A 27437-nucleotide genomic window follows, 5' to 3' on the forward strand; every position below is an offset into this window, starting at 1 on the left:
CGAGGAGGTCGGGGTGCCACCGGGCTCGCAAAACGCGTCGGTGCCTTCTGGCGGCGCCGCGCCCTCCCCGCCCCGCGCCGCCTTTCTCCTCCCGTAGGGCCGGAGTGCCCCGTGGGGCCGCACCTACTGCCCGCTGCCTCCGGAAAGGAGGCAATCCAGCGCGGGCTTTGCGGGGAGCTGCTTAGTGGCGGCGAGCCCCCTGAGGGGGGAGCAAAGCGGAGCGGCGCGGAGCGGGGTGGGGGCGGCGGCGCTTTGTTACCGGCACGGCGCGGCCGCGGCGGCGTCCGTCCCTCCGCCCGTCCCTCCATCCATCCATCCATCCCTCCGCGGTAGATGTTGCTGAAACCGCGTGTCAGCTGCAGCCTGCATGTCCGCCTTGGGTGGAGGGTTCTCCTTTGTCGAGCTGGGAGCTGTTCTCCTGCCTCGGCCGAGCAGAAGAGGAGCTAGCGAGGAGACGGCAGCGAGCTGGAGTTGATGCGGGAGAAGTTCGTGTGCGGGAGAGTCTGGTAGGATCGCTGTTTATGGCCGTTTGGGGTGGATTTCAGGCGGTCGTTTGGGATGCCGACCCGCATCCGTCACCTTGCTTCGCGTGGCCTCCGCGGGCGTCGGGATGACCCGGTTAGGATACATCTATCTGCGTTCGTGAAATGCAACGTCACCTTGTACGTAGTTTAACAATGCGTTGCAGGTCTGTCGGCGAAACGCGATGAATTTTTACCAACAGATGATCTTGCTCGTTTGCCGGGTGTACCACGGCGTCAGTTAATTAGTATTAAAACGGATAATAGCGCTCAACAGGTTCTGCTCGCTGCTGATGCTTGGCAGCATTTCCGTCGAGGCCGCGGTCGTGTTCGCAGCGTGCGCCTCATTTCCCGGCGGTGCCGCTCCTCGCAGGGTCGGGCCTGGAGCACGGATGGGCGCTGCGAGGAAAGCAAACACCGGAGGAGGAAGGACGCTGCTCACTGCTGCTTCTGTCATTCACATGAAACATAAACCTGTTGTTGTGGCGGCGTTCCCATGCCTTCCGCCCTCAGACGGTGAAAAGTACAACACTGACTGGTTTCCAGTGCTGCTAATGGCCAATTGCGCTTAAAGCTTCAACTGTAATTTAAGTTGGATAGATTTTCTTTTTATTCCCGTTAGCAATATCTGATAGTAAGCCCGTTGGCATTGACAGATGTCTTCCATGTTCGTACCGGGAGCGGCTGCGGTTCACTAGCAAACTGTTATCTCTGTTTTTCTCAGAGTAACCTTCACATTTGGCTTATGACTTCCACCATACCCTTCTCCATGCATTTTCTCATGGCTAAATAAATACCTCGGGGACTGACGATGTTCACGCATGTCAGCATGAAGGGATTTTCTTTTATATTGACTTTTGTGTAACTGGCTTGAGTTTGTCTGAGTGTGTGCAAGCAAAATAATATGCATAGACGTACTTAGGAGCGTATGTGCACTTCTTCACTTGTGTGACTTTTTCCTCAAGATATTCTTCCAGCAGATCACAGTCCATTCCTTATAGACTTCAGGAGGAGAACGTCACACAATACTTCAGCGTGTCAGGATTTGAGAGATGTTTTTGTTATCTTTAAATAAAGGTTTGTGTGAGAGAAGTACTTAGTGGTTAATGGAGTTAAGTCCAGCTGGCGTCCTGTAACGAGTGGTGTCCCCCAAGGGTCAGTTTTGGGGCCCATCTTGTTTAATATCTTTATTGATGACCTAGACGAGGGAATTGAGTGTACCCTCAGTAAGTTTGCAGATGACACAAAGCTGGGAGGATGTGTCAAACTGCCTGAGGGTAGGGAGGCCCTTCAGAGGGATTTGGATAGGCTGAACAGCTGGGCTGAGCTAAATGGGATGAGGTTCAATAAGACCAAGTGCCGGGTCCTGCACTTTGGCCACAATAACCCCATGCAATGCTATAGGCTTGGGGCAGAATGGCTTGAAGAATGTAAAGAGGAAAAGGACCTGGGGGTGTTGGTTGATGCTCGGCTCAACATGAGCCGGCAGTGTGCCCAGGTGGCCAAGAAGGCCAACAGCATCCTGGCCTGTATTAGAAATAGTGTAGCCAGCAGGAGCAGGGAGGTGATCATCCCCCTGTACTCAGCTCTGGTACGGCCGCACCTCGAGTACTGTGTTCAGTTTTGGGCCCCTCACTACAAGAAGGACATTGAGGCCCTGGAGCGTGTTCAGAGAAGGGCAACAAAACTGGTGAGGGGCCTGGAGCACAAGTCTTATGAGGAGCGGCTGAGGGAGCTGGGATTGTTCAGTCTGGAGAAGAGGAGGCTCAGAGGAGACCTTATTGCACTCTACCACTTCCTGAAGGGGGGTTGTGGTGAGGAGGGGGTAGGTCTCTTCTCCCTGATAAGTAATGACAGGACGAGAGGGAATGGCCACAAGTTGCACCGGGGAAGATTTAGATTAGACCTGAGGAAGCATTTCTTTTCTGAAAGAGTGGTCAGGCACTGGAATGGCCTGCCTAGGGAGGTGGTTGAGGCACCATCCCTAGCGCTGTTCAAGAAGCGTTTAGATGAGGTGCTAAAGGACTTAATTTAGTAGTTGGGTAGAGATAGTGATAGGAGGATGGTTGGACTAGATGATCTTATAGGTCCTTTCCAACCTTATGAACTTATGAACTTATGAACTTAGGATGCTAATTTGTTTTAATGCAAGTTACAAGTAGAACTGTGCCAAGAGATCATTGGGACAAAGTAATTCCTCGCAGCACGGTGCAGTCTTACCAACCTGGGCACCTGTATGAGTCTGAGAAGCCTTCCATCCTTTGATTCTTAGTATATACACCATGACTGTCTTCATATGCCTACACAGTCCTGTTTACTGCTGTTTTTACAATACTCAGTAAACAAGTTCAATTTCAACACAAGTTCCAACAGACTAAATTATATCCTGGACATACATCTTGGAAGCATCTTTCATCCTGAAATGGAAATGAATTGAGCTTGAGAGAACCCTTTCCCATATTCCACTTAGGAGCCATTGGGCTGTCAGAAAGTGATTGATATCCACAAAGAAACAGGTGAATACAAATACATGCTGCAGATTCTCAGTGCTCTACGTTTTCTTGCATCTCAGAGTGCTCTCAACGTTGAAAATGGGCCTTAATTTATTGAAACAAGCAATCTAAATATATTACAGATTGAAAAGAATCCTCAAGAACTTTGATTTTTTTCCCTCTATTAAGCACATTAAACTACTTTTAGAAGTTCTTGAGGGTTTTTTTTATGTATCCTGAGCCATAATCCTTGATTTTTCAATGAAGGGACACAGGTACAGTGTGTATGTATAAGAAAAATAGCTAGGAATGTATATGAAGAAGGGAAAGACTATATCATATATTGTATTCTTTTCAGATCAGAGCCTACGTTTCCATTATTAGTTGTGCAGTGTTTGAGCTTATTACTTGGGATCTCAGATGCTACTGGAATAAAAATAACAGCAGAAAGTGATACTTTGCGTATAAAAGTGATGTTTCAGTGTGTGCTGTGGCTTCAACCATGAAAGATGGGCTTTTATCCTAATATACAGGGTGTGAACATAAATGAAGCTGCGTTTGTAAGTGTTTTAAATATTTACTGATATCAGGTGATCTGTCAGCCTCTGTAGCCAAATATTGAGCACCTTTAGCACCTGGAATACAGAAATCCAGGTATTACTAACCTTAACCTTTTGGACTCAATTTCCAAAGCTCCTGAAAAAAAAAAGAATATTGTTATGCTAATTGAAAGGATTTTTTTTTTACACATAATCACTTGCAGTCTGAGTTTCTTGCACCCTTTCAAAGCTAGAAAAGGGATTTATGTGCTTCACTGGGAAACAGCATCGTCCCTTTTTGACTCTGTTTGAGGGATTTGCAAGTAAGGGCTAAAAATGCTGGTGTCTGTTATCTCTTGTGTAAACCTTGGGGATGGAGATCCACGAGCAGCTGAAGAAGGGAATCATGGGCAGCAGGACAGGCCCGTTTTGGCTACAAATTGCAGGAGTAAGCAGATATGTGGTTTCAGCACAGAGTCTTGAAGGCCAGCAGAGAAACCTTTCAGTAGTAGCTTGTCTCTCAGCTTTCTTTGTATGTATAAGTAGTTATTTTCATGGAAAGGTGAGAATAACTCTAAGTATTAGGACATTTGGAGGAAGGGAATTACAGGGATGGTACAAAGAGAATGCTAGTGCAGTGCAGTTAAGAAAAAATATTTTGATTGAAAAGGAGGAAAACTGATGGTGACATCTATTGAATAATCAGGTAATGTTCTGTAGAGTATGTAAAGTAAAATAATGTAAAGTAAATGTAATGTAAAGTAGTGGAAACTGGGCAAAATACTAGAAAATTCATTCATTCTGGTCTTAACGTTAATAACTCATGGAAGCACTGCTTTGTTGATTTTCTTCCTTAGCTAAGAGTTCCCTGGTATCAATTATGCTTTTCCTGTTTCCTGTTCTCAAGTTTTAGGCTTGAGAAGACAGGTGGTAGTTAACATGGTGTAAGTATACAGCAGTGCTCTGAGTGAGACCAAAGCTCTTTTTAGCTACAAAACCATAAGGAATAGTGACACACATGCTGGCTCAACAGTAGAGAGTAAGGGACCACTTTGCTGTGTAGATGGCTGAGCTGTTCAGCCATCTATAAACCAGAGAGTTTGTGGAATTTCCCTCCATGGAGCACAAACTTGACATGGACTTGTTTGTGTGGGTCCAGAGGAGGGCTACAAAGATGATCACAGGGCTGGAGCACCTCTTGTATGAAAACAGGCTGAGAGAGCTGGGAGATGTTACAGCAGCCTTCCAGTATTTAAAGGGGTCCCACAGGAAAGATGGAGAGTGACTCTTTTTCAGGGAATATAATGATAGGACAAGGAGTAATGTTTAAAAACTAGAAGAGGGTAGGTTTGAGATTAAATAATAGGAAGAAATTCTTTAGAATGAGAGTGGTGAGGCTCTGAAGTAGGTTGCCCAGAGGGGCTGTGTGTGTCCCATCCCTGGAAATGTTGAGGGCTGGGTGAGGCTTTGGACAACCTGGTCTAGTGGAGGAAGTCAGAGGGTCTGAAACTAGATGAACTTTAGAAGTTCTTTCCAACTGAAACTGTTCTATGATTCTGTATTCAGGGATCTGGATGTGGACCCCCTACTCTGGGTGCACCTGCTGGACCATGGGTTGGACAAGATGGATCCAGAGGAGGGCCCTGCCAGCCTCAGCTATGCTGTGATTCTGTGACCTGTACCTTCAGAATAGTTAATTTTCATAATTAGTTCTTGCAACCCCTGTCTCCTCTCAGCATCATCAGTGAGGACCCTGCTTCCTCCTGGATGTCAGTCAAGAAGGGCTGAACGCTGGGGGCGTACCCAACCAATAGAAGTCTTTAAAAGGAGATCTTCATACTATCATTTCTCATAGAGCTTCCAAATATTATAGAAAAGAGAGAAGAGGTAAATATGCATCCAGTATGGACAGAAAAGGGTCTTTAGTGTATCCAAGGGAACACAAATGTACTGTAGGTGGCTTTAAACTTAAATCAGGAGTTACCAAGGGCTTCAGAATGTATTCCACAGCTCAGGGTTCTGAAAACTCTCTGCACGTAATGAATAGAGAAACATGTTATTAAAAATAAGTTACTGACTAAACTGAAGACTGCATGTTTTGTATCAAGGTGCAAATTTTAACAGAGATAGACACTGTCTTCCTGTTATCATATACTTCACGTGGAAATGTGTAGCCACTAAATTAGCAATAGAAGCCAACTTACAGTTAGGCCGTGAATGTTTTATTATTTACCCTAGAACTATGCACAAGCTATTCCAGAAAAGAAATTGTTTTGGAATCAGAGATTATATTTAGCAGTTGTTTGCTGAAACCCAGTTTCTTGATGCTGTAAGCAGTTTTAACGTGTGTTCTAATTCTTTGTTTTTAACATTGCTTTTGTAGGATTTCTGGCTTCTTGGAGAAACAGTAGAAAATGCAAAACGAAATAATAAAGCCTGCTAAATACTTCTCAGAAGTGGAGAAGAGTGTGCTACTTGCACTAGTGGAGAAATACAGATATGTACTTGAGTGTAAAAAAAGTGATGCAAGGACTATTGCTCTGAAACAGCGCACCTGGCAAGCATTAGCTCATGAATATAATTCACAGCCCAGTGTATCTCTGCGAGACTTCAAACAGTTAAAGAAATGCTGGGAAAATATCAAGGCACGGACAAAAAAGATAATGGCACATGAAAGGCGGGAGAAGGTAAAAAGCATTAGTCCACTTATAAATACTCACATCATAGGGAAGGAGAAGATTGCCAGCATAATGCCTGAGCAAATATACTTTTTGCAGAGCCCACCAGAAGAAGATTCTGAGTATCAGCCTGATGCTTCTAGTCAAGGTATAAATGTCATTGTGATGGTGCATGTCATTTTCTTTTGTCTGTGGTTTTGCTGCTGAGTCTCTTTCAGTAGTCTGAATCTATCCACTTACCTGTAACTGCTGGTCCCAGAAAAGTAATTTCAGAGCTGCGGTATTACAAGACTCTATGCATTTTCTTAGGCCCCCAAGGGTTAAACAGAGGTTTTGGTTTTTTTTTCTTGTTTTTTTAAGCAAAGTTATTGACATTTCTTAAGCTTTGTAACAAGCATCAGCTATTTTCATCCTTTAATAAAGTATCAGTTTGTTGGGAAGACATCAGAGTAGTAAAAAAATAGAACAGAAATGTGGCAGCAGCAAATTGATAGACAGCTGTCTGCTGCAAGAGTTCTATGCAGGTCTTCCCTTATTTGTTTTCAAGAAGGACTAATTAGTGTTTATAGAGTTATATGTGATGCTGCAGTGCACATTGAAGAATGGCGTTTCTGAAAAGGCTGGATACAATATTGTTTGTTTGGCAAGCATATAGGGAAGGAATAATACAAGACTGGAAGAGAGGGCACCTGTAATGCTTTCTTGTAGGCTTTACTTTGTCAGGAACATATATAAAAGATTGTTCTTGCTAAAAAGACATCAGTAATTTCACTGTATTTAGCATAAGTGGTAATTTGGATTTGTAAAGGAATGCATTTTGAGAGCCATATTTGCAGTGGTTGCTGTTTTATTCCATAAATAGTTTCTTTTCCTTCCGTAGAATAGATAGAACCTTCTCAAAGTGAGAACAAAGTAGTTTTTTTTCCTAAAAGTTGTACAACACTCTGTTTATGGCATGTACAGTGAACAGAAGGTGTAAGTACAGTCTTCCTAGTATTTCCTCCATTTGTTGCTGTTGATGTAGATGCAGCCCTTTACCTGCTACTCAGTTCTTTCATAAAATTATTTCAGGTCATGTAGAGATTTGGTTTGAATGTTTGCATTAAGGTTCAGCTCCAGGCTCAGCCACCTAAATTTAGATGCCCACTTAGAGCTGCCTGTATTTGCTTTAGTGTTCTGAGCTCCCATTACAGTCATAGAGGACTATTGACAGAGCTCAAAGTGGTTCAGTTCAAATCATTATCCCCTCAGTATTCTGTAACACAACAGCGTTATATAGTGGCTCCTGTCTTGTGGTACAGAAGCATAAGGTTTAGATGTATACACCTCTGTAACTCTATTGTCACAGGTTTGTGTTTCTTGAGGGAATAGAGGAACATACTGTAATACTTCTTTTCTTACATTTTGCAGAGTCATTTGTTGTCTCAAATAGAGAACTTTGTGATGAAGAGAAAGAGCTGATACATTTCCCTGTGTGTGAAGGTACCTCCCAGCCTGAGCCTTCATGTTCTGATGTCAGAATAGCAGCAGATAAGAACTACAGAAGTAAAGCGTCTCAGGAAAGTGCTTTGAAAAAGATGCATGAGGAAGAACATCATCAGCAAATGTCTATTTTGCAACTGCAGTTAATCCAAATGAATGAAGTTCACGTGGCTAAAATACAGCAAATAGAAAGAGAGTGTGAGATGGCTGAAGAGGAACACAGGATAAAAATGGAAGTGCTAAATAAAAAGAAAATGTATTGGGAGAGAAAATTGCAGACCATCACAAAAGAATGGCCTGTATCATCCTTTAACAGACCCTTTCCTAATTCACCGTAGAACATAAAGTGGCAGAGTTAATCTGACTGAGCACGTTTATAAGTAATGCACACTGGAAAGAGGGTTTTTTAAGGTGAATGTACAGTGACAGAATAGGTGCCCCGCTGATAGTGAACACGCTTTGATTCTTAACATTTGTGGTAACAGTGGTAGAATCTACCCGGGGGAAGACAGTATTGTTCTATTGTAGGTAATTCTGACCTGTGTAACTTCCCCTCACAGAATACCCTAGCATCCTTTTGAAATTTAAGGTATTCTGGGCATTCATACATTGAGTATTCATATAAAAAAAAAAAACCAAGAAATGTTTTGAACATCTGGTTACAGTGTTTATTTTGACTTCTGTCTCTCCATATCTACCATTTCCTGAATGAAGGCAGGGGTTGGAATTACTCTCTCCTACTGAGAGAAAAGGTGATTCACGGTGTTGCTCAGATTGCTACACTGGGGCACAGAAAAACAAAGCAAAACAAAACTTGTCCTCGATTGATACACAGTCCCTAAACCATTCTTCATAGAAGATGTGAAAATGAAGGAAGTAGCAAAAGGAACACTGTGGTAACTGAGTGCTTTGCTTGTGAAGAACAAGAGTGATGTTTTCTAGCTGGCTGGCTAACTGAGAGAGTGGTTTGTGAAGAGGCCCTCGTGTTCTGTGAGCCTTGACCCTTATGAAGTTGTAAAGAAGGTGACTTCTTCCCCAGAAGCCACTTGTCTTCTCCATTCCAGGACTAGCTCATATTCACATAGAATGCTGAAACAGGAGGAGTGCAGGTTGCTGCCAACGCTGTGTGCTGCTCGCCTGAGGTCATTGTGAGGGGAAGAGGTGCTTAATTATTCATAAAGCTCTCAAAATGTGGCAAGCCACCTAATCCATTGGCAAAATCTCCCTTTGCCTCCCCATGAGGTACTTGATGGTTTAGCAGTTAACTAGCTACAAAAAAGGCTAAGTAAGACTTGTCCTCTTTTCCAAAGTTTTGGGTGGGAAGTAGTTAAAAGGGGTCATTCCTGTCTTGGAATTCTGCTTTATTCTGTTGTATGTGTTAAGGTGATGTATTTCTTGCTTTTGCTGTCATTGAAGGATGATGGACATGATTTGTTACAAAAACATTCCCATGAAAGCCCCCACAGTTGGGGGCCCAGAATAGAAGATTGTAGGAAAGCACAAAGAAAGATAATCCTTCCACCAGCAATCATCTATTCTAGTAGTGCAAGGATTAAGAAATGTGAAGCATAGAATTCCACAGAGATTCATAAGAACTTCTGATGTGTGAAAAACTGTTTTGTAGGAAGGTGTACAACCATCATTTGAAGCAGTGAGAAAAATGAACAAAAGCATAAATCCCAAGTGTTCCATTGTTCTAAAGTATTTTCAGGTCACATCCAGACAGAGTAACATCCTCAAGTTGAGGTATGATACAAAACATCTTCACAACTGCACTCGTATTTCTTCTCTGGAGTTTCTTTCTGGTGCAATTTGTTTTGGTATCGGTTTGGGATTTTTTGGTGATTTTTTTTTTCCCTCCTTTGTACTGCTTTCCCCGCTGGTGATTCATCTTTGCAAGCACTGCCATTGTCAACCACAAAGCTCACAGTGGTTAACACTGTGGTACATGTATTGCTCCCTTCAACATGCAAATACCAGCAAGTGCAGTGGGAGTGATTTATCACAACTTATTTTATATCATGGAGGGGAAAAAATAAAGGCAGTTTTTGGAGAAGAATCATGTATGAAATCTGAAGGCATCATTATTTTTTTTTTTTGTCGGGAAACTCAGTTTTCTTATAAACTGGCTGTGTGAAAGAAGCACAGGACTTCCAAAAGGAGATTATTATGGACAGTTTTTATTCTGCTGAATGGACACAATACTGTGAGGTAGGACAGTGATTTACAACAATGGCAGAGGCAAAGGAAAGAAGTGAATGGAAGTGGGGACCTTTGTATTTTGGGGTTGTACTGTGTAGTTGAGAGGTTATGGCAATTGCTTAGGCACCATCCAGAAAAGGGATGCAAACAACATTTCTAATTCCTTCCACGCTCCTCCTAAGTGAAAGTTGTTTGAAACTCTGGCATTGAAACCATGTGCACTAAGGTGTCAAAGAGTGGTGAATGGAGACAATTTCAGTATAGTGAAGAGAGCAAAAATGGAGAGACAATCCAGGTCTAGATAGTATGAAGTAGTCCAGGGAGAAACTCATGGTACTTGAGATAAGGGTAGTCCTGACTCCTAGAAGTTAGAACATTTCTCATGAAAGATTGTTTTATTTTTATTAAAATCATTTAAAGTATGCATGTTTTCAGTCTGTGTTAAGTGGGAAATGCTGTGCATTTTGGTATGTATACTTATTCTGAACCCCAAAGTTACAGTTCTTAGGCTGAAAGATACAAGCTTTTAATTCTGCTTCTACTTGAAGGCAAAGTAATGGAAGAAAAATTAGATGCAAAGTGAAGATAACAAAAGAAAAAATGATCAGTGTATACATAGAGGAAGAATGGGCATGTCACACCTGACCTAGATGATGCGAGATGCTGTTGTGAGCTTACTGATGATGCAGGCTTTTGTTTCCCTTCTGCTTGCTTTTGCATGTGCATCTAAAGGTTTTATAAGGTAATTGGTTCAGTGGAGTTCAAATTACCTGAGGAAAGTGGCTTTTTTATTCCCAGTTCTGTTGGATTTAAGGTTTGTCAGCCATCCCAGACAGCACGTCCAATTGTTCCTCATCCTTTTTTTCTAGTTTACATCATTCAGATACTTTCACAAAATTGTGTTTTCCTGTTAATCATTTTGCCAAGCTACATAGACATTTTCACCAGCTTTTCCATAGACAAAATAAGACAGGAACTGGTATAAATCTTTTTTTATGTGCTATTTTTTACTTCTGCATTTATTTCCTACATCTGCATTCCCCCTTATTAACTTAACCAGCAATATGTGCAGGAGATTCAAATCTGGAGTTACATGTTTTGCTCTCTTCTTTCTCTTGCCCAGCTTGCCTATACCACAGCATCTGAGCTTGGAGTGGGTGTTGTCACAATCATCTTCATCCACATCCACATTAAGCATGGCCACCAAGCCTTTCCTACACTGCTGCCCACACATTACCTCACGGTACCTCACTTCCAATGCTCTATCACTGGAGCAAGGGATCTTGCTGCTTATCACAAACCCTCACCACAATGCTCTTTCCTACAAAGCAGGGATGCCTTTAGCCAGGGCTACACGCCCAATGCTCCAGTACATTTACAGGGGTCCACAAAAGGGCAGGCATCGCTCAGCACTTATGTTCAGGACTCAACTGTCTCGTTGCAGCCCTGTGAAATGTAAGGTTTGGGGCTACATTTTCCTGATCTATACCACATCCAGTGCAGCTGAAAAGGTAGTCCTGAATTTTGTCTAAAGATGAGTTATCTTTGTGTGTCTGTGGTACCAAACTGTTGCACTCTCTCAAGACTTTTCTTAACTGGTTGTAGCTACAGTGTTTTTTACAGTGTGTCCTCTTCCTTCTTCCTCTCTCACGCATTAATGTTTCTCGTTTATTCTGAATTTGTGGTCACAGCATCGTACCTACATGGTAGCACTGGAATCATAAGCCCCTACACATTTAAACATTGTTACTTTGGAGGTAGGTGAATTACATGGGAATCTTAAAATAACATTTTTATTTAGGCAAATGAAATCCATCACAAGTAGCCCTGTGATTTCATGTTTTGAGCTTGTTTGTTCAGAGCTGTTTTTATGATGCACTGATGCACCTAAGGCTTTTTTTTTTCCATAATTGGCTCCCATTTCACTTTTATTTTCATTTCAATTAAATTTACATTCCAGTTAAATGTAAAACTCATTGCTGAACATCTAGTTAGATATTCAGAAACGTTTCTGTGCAAATAAGTACCAATGTGTACTAAAATGAATACACTTAGACTAATAAAATAAACCAAGTTACAAGATGATAAGATAATGTGCAGCAACTGTTAATATCATTTAAAAATCATTGCTCAGGGCAGCTCTGTACATTTGATGGAAAGAAAGAATACAGTCTGTCTGTAAGTCTATAAGCATAGAAAAATGTCTTCACACAGTGAAAGTAAGCTTTGTTACCTGTATCTGCTATCAGAAAATAACTTTTGGGCTGCTGATCTAAAGGGGACTTTGCTTCATGGAGTTTGTTTTGTCACAGAATTACACACACACACACACAAAAAGTCAATTGCCTTAAATGCACATAGAAATATGGACAGATTCCTGGGTAATGAAACAAAAACTCCTAGCTGTGGCCCTGAGAATTTTGCTGTCCTGGTGATGAAGGCATTAGGCATCCCACAACATCATTGGTCATGTTAATAACACTGAACAAATTAAAGACTTGCAAAGACAAAAATAAAACAAAATGTCGATACAGTTACAGAGGGAGCCAGAAGTAAGGACAGCTCCTGGCTGTCCTAAGAGAGAATTCTGCCACATGCATAAAAAATTCTGCCACGTGGTCTTCACCTTTCCTGTTAAAATAGCCACAGGGGAAAAAAAATTATAATAAAACAGAATTTAGCAAAAATCTGTTGCTTCACCAGAAAAGTTGGCAAGAAAAAAGAATAAAAAAAATAAACTCAATGTTATATAAATACATATATTTGGGGAAGAATTCTAATGTAATAGAATTAGAGCATGATAGATTTTTAGACAGTCCTTAATTAAATAATGTGTCGGGTTTTTTTTAATGTTGATTGAGAGTGTGTGTTTTCCTTTTGTTATTCAGTCCAGCTGCAAAAAAGTTGTGTGCTTCAGTTTCTGACTGAGTGCTGGGGCACCTAATTAATCAAACTTGTTTGGCAACAGAGAAGTAGGTTTGTGTTCAGAACAACTTGAGATAGAGCATATTCCAGCAGCCTTCAGATATTTCTTCTCGGATATAAGGGGGCTGTTCTTGGACAGTCCTCAATCAGGAACTGGCATCAGATGCTAATTTAGTCGTAACTCGCTATTCATACAGCACTAATGAGGTGTCATATAAGCTCTTTGTGCTCTGCCCATAATTTGGTCACGCACAAAACCCTTATCTTTCCTTACAGTTACACCATGAAATGTTGTACTGAGCAACAAACAGACCTGATGTTTCTTCTACATCAATGCCTGCTACACATTCTGTGCCACAGGAAATCATGCAGGCAAAATTTGACTTCTGTTTGGTATGGGATTTTGAAATTTTTGACCTGTTATGTTTGCTGAATTTCGCTTCAGATTGCTTTCTCCTATTAGACACCTTTGTATTCCTACAGAACTGTCCTTTGACTCGAGGAAACTCTTGGCTTTGTAGCTTCTAAATACCAAGCCTATGCACTGTATGAAGTCTGAACTGACATGCACGTGATAAATTCCATTTATCTGAAAAAGACTTTGTACACATTGTCACATACTGAAACTCCAAATACAGACTAGGGAGGTGATGTGATGGATTTGGTATTTATACCAGCACTGAAATTTTGGCAGGCTGGGAGTTATCACTGCTGACCTAATACAGAGGTTTGACCTCTTGACTGCAAGAACAATGATGTCCAATCCAAATATTGCCTTACCTCAAACTTTCTATCTAAAATGAGGTGTAATGAGAAATTGTCACCAAATAAAGCAACAGTAGTTTCCAAAATGCATTTGTTTTGATTTGGTTTGATTTCAAGTCCTGCCTTGCCCGAGGGCTCTAAGGCTGGGCTTTAATGGTGCATGCTGTTGTTGGCCAATAACATTTTGAGAATGCTTCCCATGCGGATTTTGTTCTGTTTCTCTTGACTGCAATGCTCTCATTTGGCTGTACACAGCATGATGTGGTGATGCTGATGGGACCATGGGCCCTCAAGTTGCCTGGCACAGAGTGCCTGCCTCTTTTCCAATGACCAAATCAGCAATGGTGGATGAATGTGGATGCAAATGAGGAGCAAATGAGGAGCTGCAGGAGCAACCATTTTTGCTAACTCTGTTAGTGAGGTGCCTCATCATACCAACAAAGCAGCAAGTTGAGATGTGATTGGTACTTCTATCTCTTTCAGACAATCACAACAAATCCTTCTGGGTTAAATCTTGCTTTTACTCCTCTCATAGACTGATAAAGTAGTTGTTTGCTTCCAGTGTACATTTATACATTCTCTCTGAAGCCAACAGATATCTGTAGGTCTCTGGGTTTGATAAAGAAGTCTAAATCTCGGCTTAAATGCTGATCCAAAAGCCACAGCTGCATGTGTAAATCTGACACAAATGCACTGCTGGGGAGCAGGGCTGAGGAAACCAGGTGTGGGAAAAGAGAGAACGAGGCCTCAGCCCTTCCCCTGCACAATTTGGGGATAAGTGGCTCAAGCCCAACAGTGCAGCAAACTCAATCTGCAAACCGTTGTTATGTAAAAAGGGTGGGTGTAGTAGTAACTGCAGTGGGTTATTTTGGTGGTCTGTAAAAATGGTAAGCAATTTAAAAAATACAGACACATCTTCCAAATCATGGGACAGGTTAAAATTATACCTTGTCAAATGTACCAAAAGCAGTAAATTACCACAGCTTCATTCTAATGGGTTCATTGTTCTGTTAGGATTTGGTTAATCGGTACAGGAAATACATCATACAGACATGCTCACCTCTTCGGTGTAATATCTTTGCTACTTCCATCATTACTTCACATTACTTAAAAAAACAACAACAACATAACTGTTGTTAATGAATCACCTCATGGATATATATATAAGTTCAACAAAATGGAAAACAGTTTTAATATTTTTCTAAATATTTGTTCTTTTCCTCTATTTGTAGTCTTTTGTGTTTATTTATACTTTATTTATTTTTGTTTTGTTTTGATTTTTTCTGAAGAGTCTAAGGTTAAATAATGAGAGCTCTGATCTTTAGGTTCTAGATATGAGATGTCCTGGTATTTTAGATCAGTACTTGAAAAGGCTCCACAGAAGCAGAAGGCATAGCCCTCAGACCTTCTGGACTTCAGTTATAATGTGTACAGCTGGCACCCAGCAGTACCAGTGTTGGCTGCTAGATATATTGCTTAACAAAAGCAAACACATAATGGTTTTCTTGAACTTTTTTTCTCCTTGAGTGACTCTTATTGCTACATATGAACCTCTTTTACAAAAATGTATGCAGTTTATAGAAGTATTTTTTACAATACTTGAGAAGAAAAAAGGTTTTAAGAGAGAATTCATTTCTAGGTGCATTATTGTCATCTGTACAATGTATGTGACTGTAAATCATGTTGGCCTGGTTTGAAGAAGTCTTATTTTTTGAAGGGGAAAAAGCAATTTTTGCTTTAATTTGGCAATGACTCAGGGTGTTGTTATTCAAGGCTGTTGCAAGTGGTACTCCCTCCACTGCCATTTTTTAGTCTTGCAGAGATTTTCCCTATTTTGCATGTACGTTCCACTAGCACCTGAATTCCTTTAGTGATGGGGACTGTGAGGATCTTCTGAAAACCAAAGTAGAATCTTTCCGTGTGTGCAGAGTGCTCAGGATTGCTACAGCCAAAATACAAAGGAACTGGAAATCTGATCCTGAAACTACTGCCAGCCCTTGAACTTGGCAATCTCAAGAAGAAACTTGAATCTAGGTGCTCCTCTTTTTCATTCTTGTGTAAGTGGTCAAATAATTAGGAAACCACTTTGTATTTACACTGTGTTGGACTTATGCACCATGAGTTTCTGTTGTATTTTAGCAATATATAAAACTGCATTGTACAGTGTTTGTGCTTATTGTCAGTGAGCATCTACGGAGGCAAGTCTAAAAGCAAAGTAATGCCTCCTGTTTATTTCCATGGAAACTACAACAGATACAAAGAGCACAATAACACTATTTATAGAGGAAATTTGCAGCTACAAAACACTATTTTTCAACACAGTCACCACCATTAGCTATGCATTTTCACCAGCGATGAACAAGAGCCTGCAATCCTGTGCTCATAGAAATCTGCACCAGCAGAGGTGACCCACTGCTCATTGTCACCACTGCTCAAATCACCACCCACTGCTTCACTGTGCTTCCATCCACTGTTTGGTCTCCATTAACATTCAGCAAATGTCAATGAATGTCAACGGGTACCAATTTTTCCGCATGAAGGAATTCAGTTCCACACTTTTGCTTCATATGTACTTCCATGTCATGCACCATTTTGTCAGTCTGCTCCTGTCACATGTTGACAAAATGTAACATAATATAGGTGATAAGGTTCAGCCACTACTGCCATCCCATCAAAATCTGCTTCTGATGCCATGGACCAATATAATAAAACTGAAGGCATTACTTTTGGAGCAGCCGCTGTAAAAGAGAACTAGCACATAAGTCATGGGCAATTTGTCCTAAGATACTTGAAAATGTGTACACTCCTTCTGGTGTTAAATATTTTAATAGAGTATTAGATGGTATCTCTTGTGGTCTTTGCCTTTTACTAGCAAGTTGCTTTTTCAATTGCACCAAAAACTGTATATTATTTCAGCCCCAACCCTTGTTAAGCCATGAGGTGAATGTGATTTGTCTAGCATGGTGTCAGCCTCAGCCATCTCACCCACCAGAAAGTGTTAGTTTAGTATTTCAGTGCCTCGGGTATCATCAAGACTGTTCCTGTCCTGCACAGAAGTAGCTTCTCCCATTGCACCTTCAAACAATGATTTTTGTTTATGTTGTTTTATAACTGATAAATGAATTGATAAATAATGCCCATGTTAAGGTCTGAATCTCGAGAAGCTTGCAGTTGTATATCTACGTCCTTAGAAATGTGAAGGATCCTTATTTGGTACCTATTTACTATTTCATAGTAAATTCTTTGCTTTTCCTACAGAAACAGCAACAAAAAGGACACAAAAGTAGGGCCCTAAAATGTATAATTTCTAATGGTGGAGATGTAAGAAATGCAATAAACTGTGACACTGGAAGAAGAGAGTCAGTATTTGTCCAAGTGAGAGGAATCTGCTGTATGTCTGAAACTCACAGAGTATGTAAAAAGGATGACTAACTGTACATTTTAGTGCCTTGTTTCCTGTAAAATGTTGAATCATAAATTACTAAACATAAACTGTGAAGAGTTTCTGAGAAAATGTACCTAAATATTGCCATTAGAAACTGTATATTCACAGGGAAGTCAATAAATCCTCAACTATTGTTAAGTATTAATTAGAAGAGATTTTCAGACTCCATTCTCTCAGAGTTGTTTTCAAATAGCGTCACTGAATTTACCCGTGGCTGTGCTATTTCTGTCTTAAACTAAACTCTGCTCAGTTGCACAGAAGAGAGAAACTGTTTCTGAGTTGCACTCCCAAAATCTGAGGGAGAAAGTGCTGTTTATGAAGCCCTCTGTACATATTCTTCATAGAACTTTGCATTTACTTTGGGCAAATATTGATACAGTCACAAGCTTCTCTGAAGTGTTCATCCTGTATGTTTACTGAGTAGCTCACACTTGAACCCAAGCGTAAGCATGAGTACTATTTTAAGGGCAGCCTCTGGTGGTCATTGGTGGGCAATAAAAATAATTGGATTCCTATTACGAGCATCCCAAGGACGTTAGTAGGAAGTCTACAAAAGCACAGTAAACTAATTGATGCCGTGGCATCACCAGTACCTGTAGTGGAGTGGGCAGGTGTCTTGTCTGCCCAAAAGCAAGGAAATTACACAAGTTTAGAGATAGGCAGAGGTATGGAAAAAAAACACAACTTTGATGAAAAGCAGAGAAACTTCTGTTGGCTTCTTAAGACCTCATTTTCATTTGCCAAAAACACAAAGGCTTGTTCCTAGGTTAATTACCACATAGTTTCACAGTTGCCATGATTTTGCCAGAGGTGGTGCTTCTCTTTTCCTTGATAATTTCTGGTCATAGCTTAGGCCCTTGACCAGAGTACCAGGCCCCATGTGGTTAGGCATAGATGAGGTTAGTGGAGGAAGTTGGAGGGGATGGAGTGACAGATGCTTAGCTACAGCCTTATCTGACCTGCATTGTGAGGGGCAGTTTTCGTCATGGACCAGAGAACAGCTATTGAACCTAAACCTCTTCCCATTCTCCCATCTTGCATGACCTCTCCCTTTCTTCAGCAGGATATGACAGGGCCATATTTCACAACTTGATACAAAAAAAAAAAAAAAAAAGAGAGAAAATCTCTTCCATTGCATTTGATCAGAAAGCAACAAGGACTTTATGAAATTAAAAAGAGAAAGAGAAAAAAAGAAAAAGAAAAAGAAAAAGAAAAAGAAAAAGAAAAAGAAAAAGAAAAAGAAAAAGAAAAAGAAAAAGAAAAAGAAAAAGAAAAAGAAAAAGAAAAAGAAAAAGAAAAAGAAAAAGAAAAAGAAAAAGAAAAAGAAAAAGAAAAAGAAAAAGAAAAAGAAAAAGAAAAAGAAAGAAAAAGAAAAAGAAAAAGAAAAAGAAAAAGAAAAAGAAAAAGAAAAAGAATAAAAGAAAAAGAGAGCATGATCATATATAAAAGTAGGAGTGAAACATCATTCTTACACTTTTCAGTTACTCCTCACATCAAAATAAAGTTTTTTCTTCTTCTCCTGAACTCATTTCCTGTCAGAACATGGTTAAACAGCCCTTGTAGGTGATTATATTTGGCCAGCAGGGTGCTTTTCAAGGTTCTGAAAACTTCCATAATGTCAACACAGGACACTGAAGATAGGTTTGTGCTCCTGAAGGTTTGTCTGTTTATTTCTTTATTTATTTAATCTAAACCTTTGGATCTAGTAAAAGACCTAACTTCCATCTACGGCCTTTTTCTTGCTGCTGCTGATTCCTGAATAGATGTTGCCCCTTGGTGAAGCAATAAAGGGATCAACACTAGTGGAGTCTACTTCAAAGAGGAAATAAATGTAGGCACTGGCCGTAAGGGTACTGTTTAATAAGGAGAAGGAAACAAAAATGGGTAGTAACAAATATGAACAAGAAGCTAAAGAAGTTCAGCAGTGATAAATGTTAATCACATTAGGGAAAGAGGGTTTAACCAGCAGAGCTAAGGACATGAAGCTGAAGAGTCTTCGAGATGTACTAGAGGGTGGGAAAAAAACCAACCAGAAAATAATGAAGTAAACATTCTTGTTTATTATGCCAATGGTAAACTGTGATACAGAAAAGGTAAATGTTAAAACGAATAGTTTCTTCTGCATTCAGAAAGCAGTAACTTACTGTTTTTTTGGCTGACAGTAGATTAGTTCCATGAGGATAATAAATAAACTCTCAGACTTGTTCAAAGAAAGTGTAAGACCAATTTCTGCTAGAAGGAAAGAGTGTTTTGTTTTGTTATGTTTCGTTAAAATGTGCAGGAAGGTTGTACTGCGAGACCCAGAACTGATGGCTGACCACTCCTGCTCAGCAGAAGACTGGGAAGATTCAGAACCCTGGAGGAGCACTGATGGATTCTAGTTGAGGAAAGGGTCATTGTGGGAAATCAGAATGTAATTAGCATCCTTTCAACCAAAATAAAAATAAAAAATAAAGAAGTACATCCTATCAAATAAATCTGTTTTTGTTTTTAGACAAAGCCCTAAGTGTGATAAAAGACGTAATGACATGAAAAGAGGTATGATGGAAAACACATGGACTGATAAACTGCATGCTTTAATGTAACATGATTTACAAAAAAAAGAGAGAGAGAGAGAAAAGTTCCAAATTAAATAGCCTAAGAATCGATTAACTGACAGACATAAAACTACTTGAAAAGGATTTGTTGGTCAAAGCTTTTTTTCCAGAGACATTCTACTGGTATTGGCAGTAGGAACAATCTTGCAGGAAATTCACAAGTCATCCCTCTTGTTTATGGTCGGTTCCAAATTTGCCAAAATGGTAATAATACAGCAAGACAGCCCTGGTCTGGCTTACTCTGTGAGGTGAGCTAATTCACAGAAGTGTCTCAAAGCAGAGGAACACAACAATGGATTTGGAATAGATGCCTACAGGTGGAAAAGCACCTGAAAAGCATGGACTCTGACCACCAGAGTCCAAACAACATTGGGCCTCTGTGAGCATGCTTCCGTAATGACAGCAAAAGGGAAATATAACTGGATTTTGGTGGTCCTGTATGGAGCCACGAGTTGGACTCGATGATCCTTATCCAACTTGGGATATTCTGTGGCAACGAGGGCTGGCAACGAGACACGGAACCCATCTCCATTCATAGCCCTCGGGAATCCAACAGCAAGACACGGCTGCTGGATCTCACGCCTTAGGTGTAAAACTGAAAAGCTGAGGGCGGACATGAGGCGGCAGGCTCCACGGACAGCCAGCCGGACAGCACCCGCGGCCCCACGAAGGAGGAGCCGACCCTGCAGCCCACCCTCGGGCCCCGGCCACCTCCTCCCTGCGATGCCCGCTCCGTCCGGCGGGCGGCAGCCGCGGGCCGGGCACGGCCTCGGGCACAGTCCCTCCGCGGGAGCAGAGCGTCGTATCGCATCGCAGCTCTCGGGTTCTGCCCCAGCTGACAGCCACGGGCGCGCGTGTGGGGGTTTCGTGCTGTCTGGCGCTCAAAGCCGAGACGACATCTGCAGGTCGCTTGAGGCTGAGCCACTCAGGGCCTCCTGCGCTGGAGATATTCAAGACCCGTCTGGACGCTTTCCCGTGCTACCTGCTGTAAGGAGCCTCCCCCTGACTAGAGTTTTGTGGGAAATGCTGCAGGTGGAATCCCCGCCTTCCATGTGGTGCTGGGCTACGGGAAATCCTCCACAGAGCTCAGGACAGGCACGTTTTGGCAGCCATATGCTTGTTTCCTCCACCAGAAAAAGAAATTCCCCATTTCTCATCTATGTTCTTGAAAATATTTGAGGCATTTCTTTACTCATGTTACACCCAGTAAAGAGGGCTGGTTTTAAATGACGCTACTTGCTGTCTTACAAGAAGTAACTGTGCTTTGCTCATACCACGCCTCAATGGGGTTTCTTTTAAAACCAGCTCTCCAACGCAGGTTTTTTCTCATCGAGTCAGCCTTTATGAGAAATGCCAGGTACTAATTCTCACGTTTTAAAATCACACCATTTCTCCAATCCAGGCAAAGCCTCAGACAAATTCTCCCAGATTTTGTTTATGCACACAGTGCATAAATCTTTTAACCACTCCATTTGCCTGAGGCCACATGGGGGTTATACGCAGCGCATAAGAGCAGTGAACATGCTGTAGCCTTAGGCAATCAGAATTGTTGAAAAAATTGTATGTAAACAGTTATAAACAAGTTTTCAAGATCCCTATTAAATAAGCAATAAACTAATCCTTGTCATACACAGATAGGCACCCATGTCTCAGCTGCTTAAGAGCAAGTTGCGTAAGACACAGTGCCTGAAATACCTCGGTCTGGAAGCGCCATCATTGTGTTCATGTGAAAATGAAAACAAAGACAACCAAAGAGTGGGGAGGCTGATGAGCACAGATAACACTAAAGTACACACAAACTAACAGAAGCTCCTACTCTGTTTTGACATTCTTGGTAACGTTTACGTTTGTTTCCTTTTTTCAAAGAATACTTACCTGTACCTTGTCACATCATTTCTGCCAATTCAGCTCCTGGATGCTCTTGCTAAAGACTCTTAAGTGACACCAGTATAAATCACCAGCCTGGAGACCCAGGAAATTAAATTATCCCGAGGGTTCAGCAATGAGTAACTTTTTCCCACTCCCAAGCTGAGAGCTAAACAAAAGGACTCCAGACGTACACATTTTCTTGACCCAAGGAGAGAGGCCAGGGAAAAGAAAATACTAAAACAAGATATAAACTTGGAAAACCTGCTTAACTAATAGGAGGAACAGCCATCAACTGCTGGCAGTTGTCCTGACACAATCCTTTCTCCCAGCACTGTGAGGTTGACCAGCCAGCCACACTGCCCCATTAGCAGTTGTGCCCTGCTCACCACCCTGGCCTGGCTATGCCCTATGGCTCTTGGAGTTGGTATTTTGGTCCTGGCAGTGGTCCTGCTCCAAGCAGCCCAGAGCCATGGCTTGCAGAGCAGGCAGCTCTGCTCCTACCAGATTCCCTTGCAACCCTTGGCCGCCCTTACAATGCTTTTAGCTCACTACATATCTGAAGATGCCACAAATCTTTTTTCTTAGCAGAGAATTGGTGAATGGTATCCACATCTTTAACCAAGCGCTTCTCTCTCCTTTCCAGGGGCTCCTCCATCATCAAGTATCAAAGACTCTTCTCTCAGCCCTCTGTCACTACATACAAACATAACCCATCACCACCGAAGCCTTATTTTAATGGTGTAGCTGTAAAATGTTGAAAATTCAAAAGCAACACACATGACACTGGTCAGCTTCTCATACAATCCATCCTGCCGAGAGGGACTTGTCCTCACACCCACCAGCAAGGCTGCTTCCATGGTCTGGGATCTCATTGAAAATGAAATAGGCTAACACCTGGAGGATATAAGCTAAGCGTAGAAGTAGCTTTTGTATTTGCCAATACATTTGTAGTATACAACAATAGCTAGGAATTTTCCAAGCATGAGTGAGACTGTTCGAAGAGTAAATAATAAACTGTGCATTGTATAGTGAAATAAGCCAAAGGTTCTCTTTTCTCTGATTCTGTTCACTCTGGGGAAAATAAGAAGACTAAGTGAGCAGAAAAGAGGAACCTGTGGACTACGGCTATCTGGGCACTTGCACGAATGACAGTGAAGCCAAATGTACAGATATTATCAGTTTCCTTCACTTTAACAGAAGGATCATCTATGGTAAGTTGTCTGGTCTCATCTCCCATTCCCTCAAGCTGATTTTTGTTTTTAATAAAGACTGTTTGTGCCAAGATTGAAAAATGCTACAGATCCCTATCTCAAGTTCCAGAAGAGTTACTTGATATTTATTGTATTACTAAAGAAGCAGAATGTAAACAAGGAACTAAGGACCACTGCCTGTCTGGGTGAAACTGGAGTATTTCTGCTAGGTCCTAATGTCACTATTTTCCACAGATTTTGCATTATGCTGGTCAGCAGAATATCCAAACTGTTTCTGGACTGCATTAAGTACTAATGGTGGCATCAATTACCTCAGGTCCAGCGGGGCTCCTCACCTTGAGCAAAGTCCCAGTGTTCTGTGTGTGTCTCGTGCTAATATCTGTTGCTCTGAAATCCAGAAGGGTTTATTGGCTGCACTGTCCAGCCAGGCAGGCAGCTGCAGCACCTCCAGCACCTGAGCTGCTTCGGGGTTGCTGTAATAACAAGATAAGGGAAGCATGGGAAACATCACAATGGGTAGTGGAGATAAGGAAGTTAAAAGATGCATCTACCACTGCCAGTCTGAATTATGGATGTAAATGTACAGGGCACAGATACAAAAAGTCAGAGGTCCTGCAGGGTCTGTGGTTCTGAGCTTCATGCTTTATAAAAGCATGGATACTAACAATATGTCAGCTCTATTCTAGAAATGTTATGGCCATGACCACTCATGGCAGGTCCCAAACAACTTTGTCCTGCCTTTCTTTTCTTCACACAAAGAACACAGAAATTGTTTGAGCAGAAAGCATGAGGGCCTGTCCCATTTTACCAAGAAAATCGGTGTTAGGATGTTCAAAGTCTACAAAAGCAATATGCCTCTCATGGGATTGTCCCTGTTCTCATCTCTCCCACCAGATATCACTTTATCTTCTCTGCTTCAGTGGCATTCCTGATGTCCAGTTTTGAAATGACCATCTCTGCTCTTTCTTCTTTGACACAATTTCAGCAAAAGTTACCTGTCCCAGAAGCTTGAGAACAATTCTTACACCGGAGAGATCTGTCAGATAGTATCTATAGACAGCTATGAAGCTACATTGCACTAGCAGCTTAGGGTGATTCCTGGAGGAAATATTGTGAGGGACTCATCGCTGAAGTACTTCCCAGATCAACTCACAGCCCAAAAAACCATACGTAAGAAAGCCACCAGGGATATTTGACTCACTGAGCACTGCTGTTGCTGATACCTATGTTTTCAAAAGGACAAATGTCTTGCTTTTATTTTTATGGAGTGTGTCAACAATGCAATAATAAACAAGAGACAGACATCAGTCATCATATGCAGTGAATGCACTTGGTAATGCACATGGTGTGTATCATACTGTATACCACAAAAACCACAGGAGAAATCTGCTAAAGGAAAGACTGACACACTCATCAAAGGAATACCTTATACATCTGTCTCTTCCTCTCTATTCCTTCTGACTGCTAAGAAAGCCAGGTTTCACTGACTTAAAACTTAAACAGAGGAATAAAACAGCTGATTTCTTCAATAATTTTTTGCTCCTCTTCATGCAGTGTATTTCTGGGCAACTGAGGAAGATCTAGACAGCCTGAGTAGAAAATGGGTTTAAATTCTGCATTTTGAGTGGAAGTTAATGATTAGTACCTAATTGTTTGTTAGCAAAACAAGAGAATACAAAGTGACTTAACTGAAATAAAAACATGCTTTCAAACTATGATTCTGCCAACTATGTTGTTCTGTCAGAAACATTTAACTTATGCAGACAGAATCAGTATTCCAACTTTGAAATAACTTTTATCTTGTCTTTTTCATATGTCTTAATTCCCTTGCTATATATTTGATATTATCTAAATATAGTCAACACTAAATTGAAAAGCTAAGAGAATCAACTTCACTAAGTCCACAGCGCATATATGAATGGATGTTAAGAGATTACAAAATCTCTTAATGGTGTGATGCCTGTGATGGCATCACATTTTGTATTTTAAAATATTTGTCTATTATTTGCATATTGGAAAATAATAATGAAGAACTGAATCATAAAGTGAATGGCATAGTGAAACTTATAATCAGTGACCACAAGCCACTTGAAGTCAGCATATTAAGAAATTAGAACATAATACCAAAATATGCAATCAATCATGTGCCAGGTGTAGCTTTCCATTTGCCAAGTCACATTTCTAAATGCAGGTCAAGTTGGTTTGGAATTTCATTGCTGCAGTCACCTTCTTCAAGTAAAGCAAAGCTTTGCCATTCGAGGGGTATAATAATTTTGACAAGCTCACTCCGATTCCTAATAAAAGGAAGGAGCAGAGTGAATCAACTGAGCAAAGAGATACATTTACAAACACCTGCATTTTTTCTGAAGAAACATGCTTGGGAATTTCAGCAGTGCTGATTGCTCCTAAATATTTTAGCAGTGTGGAAAAAAAAAAAAGGTTATATTTGGTCTGCCCCAAAAAAAATCTGTAAGCAAAGGAATCTTTGGTGCATAGAAGTTCAGCTGATAAGAAGCTCAAGGCAGATGCCTTGTGTTTCCCGCATCACAGGAAATCCCTGTGCCCCTGTGAGATGAGCCTGAAGTCTGCGACCAAGATGACCCAGCAGAAATGAGCAGCAGCAGCACTGTCTTGACTCGACCCCCCTCCTCTGGCTATGAGGACAGCAGGGAATGACTCCTGGAATGGCAACACTTCAATTCTTCCCACACTGTCTGTCGGAGTAGGACTAATGCATAAGAGACATATGAAGAGAGTACTCGAAGCCCCAGTAGTGACTCAGAAACAACAATTTTCCAGTTGGCATGCAAGAGGCAGTGTTTAAGAGTATTTCTCCCTCTCTCTCTCTTTTTTATTTTTTATTTTTTTATTATTATTATTTTTTTTTTTGTGGCTCACTGCAGTGGGAGGAGACCTGTGCTGGGACTGGCAGAAGCTCCCAAGAAAGAAGTCAGCTGCTGGAAGGGAGAGAGCTCTTTGCTGTGCAAGACTTCTGTTTCTGTATGCCACAAGCATTTGTGAAGAGGTTAGGAAGGACTGCAGATACTGTGGGGGAAAAACGCCTGAAGAAGTTAGAGCTCAGTAGAGGAACAGCACTTAGGAATGCTGGTAGAAGTCTGCAGGTGTGAGTAACTGATTAACGTGTGTCTCTGGAATGGCCAGAGACAGGTCTCATGGTGTAGCTACATTTTGAAAACAGCGGATGAGAAAACAGAACTTTTCCAGGTCCATCTTTTGAAGTACACTGTGAATGCATCACTTCCTTCCTTCCAATTCCCCAGAATTGTTTAATAAAGGCAAGATTACCAGTGGCACCACTGCAAGTTCCAGCCATGGTCTTTCTCCGTGCAGGAAAACGAAGGCTTGAAGGTGGAAAGTTTCCAAATCACTGCAGAACATCACTAGAAATCACCATTGCTTCATTTTTCCTTCCTGCTGAGGCTTGTCATTCTTAAAGCTATGGGGAGGGCTATTGCATAAGGCTGGCATTGTTCAGGCAGGAAAATTTCCTGAATATGATGGCTGCCACTGACACAATCTGTAGAAGTCTTCACTTGAAATATGGCTCAAGATATTCTCATGCAGCTCCCCTAGGCAGCCAGGTTGCTTTAATTAATCTTAGCACTTTTTGGTGTACAATGAACCAATAGGAATTGGATAGTGCAGTGAGCAGTTCAAGGCTGTGCAATAAAAATAAGGGTTCTTTATCTTAGTCTGCAGTCTTTTTATGGAAAAAAGTAGTGTTTAGACTATTCTGGAAAACTTCTATAATCTTTGAAGGGAGAGTAATGGCATACAGAGTTGAGCTATTTTTGGGACAAATACTCTGCCCACTTTCCAAAGATTTTAGAGTGGTTGAACTGGATGCTTTAGAAGGCTGCAAAGAACCCACTGGATAACTTAATGTCGCTTTATTAAATGTATAACTGAATAATTAATGTATTGATTAGATTTTTTTGAATATTCATGTTCCACAGCTCACATTTCCTCAGGGAATGATAACTAACTGCTTTGTCATTCCTGCTTTATCTATATTTCCGCTGAAGAACTGAGCTATAATGGACAAAAATCATCCAGCCCATTTTGCCACATGAGAATATTGGTTTTGAATAAGAAGCTACAACAACTACAGAAATCAAGCAGTGCCTCGCTTTAAAACACAAAGACCCCCAAAAGCAAATCCATGTAGGGCAACGAGAGTGACCAGAGTTTTAAAAACAATTATATCTGGTGAATTAAAGAAGGAAATGATTTTCTTCTGTTTTCCTCTCCTTACAGAAGAAACTTATCAAATCCTACATATTATAATAGTATGGTGTAATTGTTACTACCCTCCACTGGGAAAAGGATGAGAAAAAAAATGGAGCTGTTTTGTAGAAAGTAGTAAGGGAGAAGTTTTGAATGGGTTATTGAAACATTTGAACAGGATAACTGTGGAACTTCTGGAATCTGCTTGGGTACCCTTTATTCTTGTGTTCAATATCCTTCTGGCATTTATCTATCACAATTGGTTGAGGTTGAAAGGGACTACTTGGGATCATCTAGACATAGAATCATAGAACCATGATCCAACCCCCTTGCTTAAAGCAGTCACCTAGAGCACATTGCTTTGGATCACTTCCATGTGGGTGTTGAATATCTCCAGAGAAGGAGACTCCACGACTTCTCTGGGCAGCCTGTTCCAGTACTCAGTCACTCTCAAAATAAACAA

The 27437-nt window shown here is 41.1% G+C and overlaps 1 protein-coding gene across 2 annotated transcripts; it reads left to right on the plus strand.

The window, feature by feature from the left end:
• The first annotated feature begins 314 nt into the window (after positions 1–314).
• Positions 315–9421, plus strand: MSANTD3 (Myb/SANT DNA binding domain containing 3). 2 transcript variants are annotated; one of them, XM_065752415.1, is made up of 4 exons: positions 315–506; positions 5936–6239; positions 6330–6378; positions 7641–9421. In XM_065752415.1, the coding sequence occupies exons 2-4, from the start codon at positions 5967–5969 to the stop codon at positions 8048–8050; spliced, it is 732 nt and encodes a 243-aa protein (XP_065608487.1). In that variant the 5' UTR covers positions 315–506; positions 5936–5966; the 3' UTR covers positions 8051–9421. The 2 variants fall into 2 exon arrangements, with proteins under 2 accessions (XP_065608487.1, XP_065608486.1); XM_065752414.1 differs by having other exon boundaries at positions 5936–6378.
• Positions 9422–27437: the final 18016 nt, after the last annotated feature.

This window comes from Cyrtonyx montezumae, unplaced genomic scaffold (assembly GCF_038088225.1).
Source record: "Cyrtonyx montezumae isolate F1298 unplaced genomic scaffold, pur_monq_1.0 scaffold_8, whole genome shotgun sequence".
Lineage (NCBI taxonomy): Eukaryota > Metazoa > Chordata > Aves > Galliformes > Odontophoridae > Cyrtonyx > Cyrtonyx montezumae.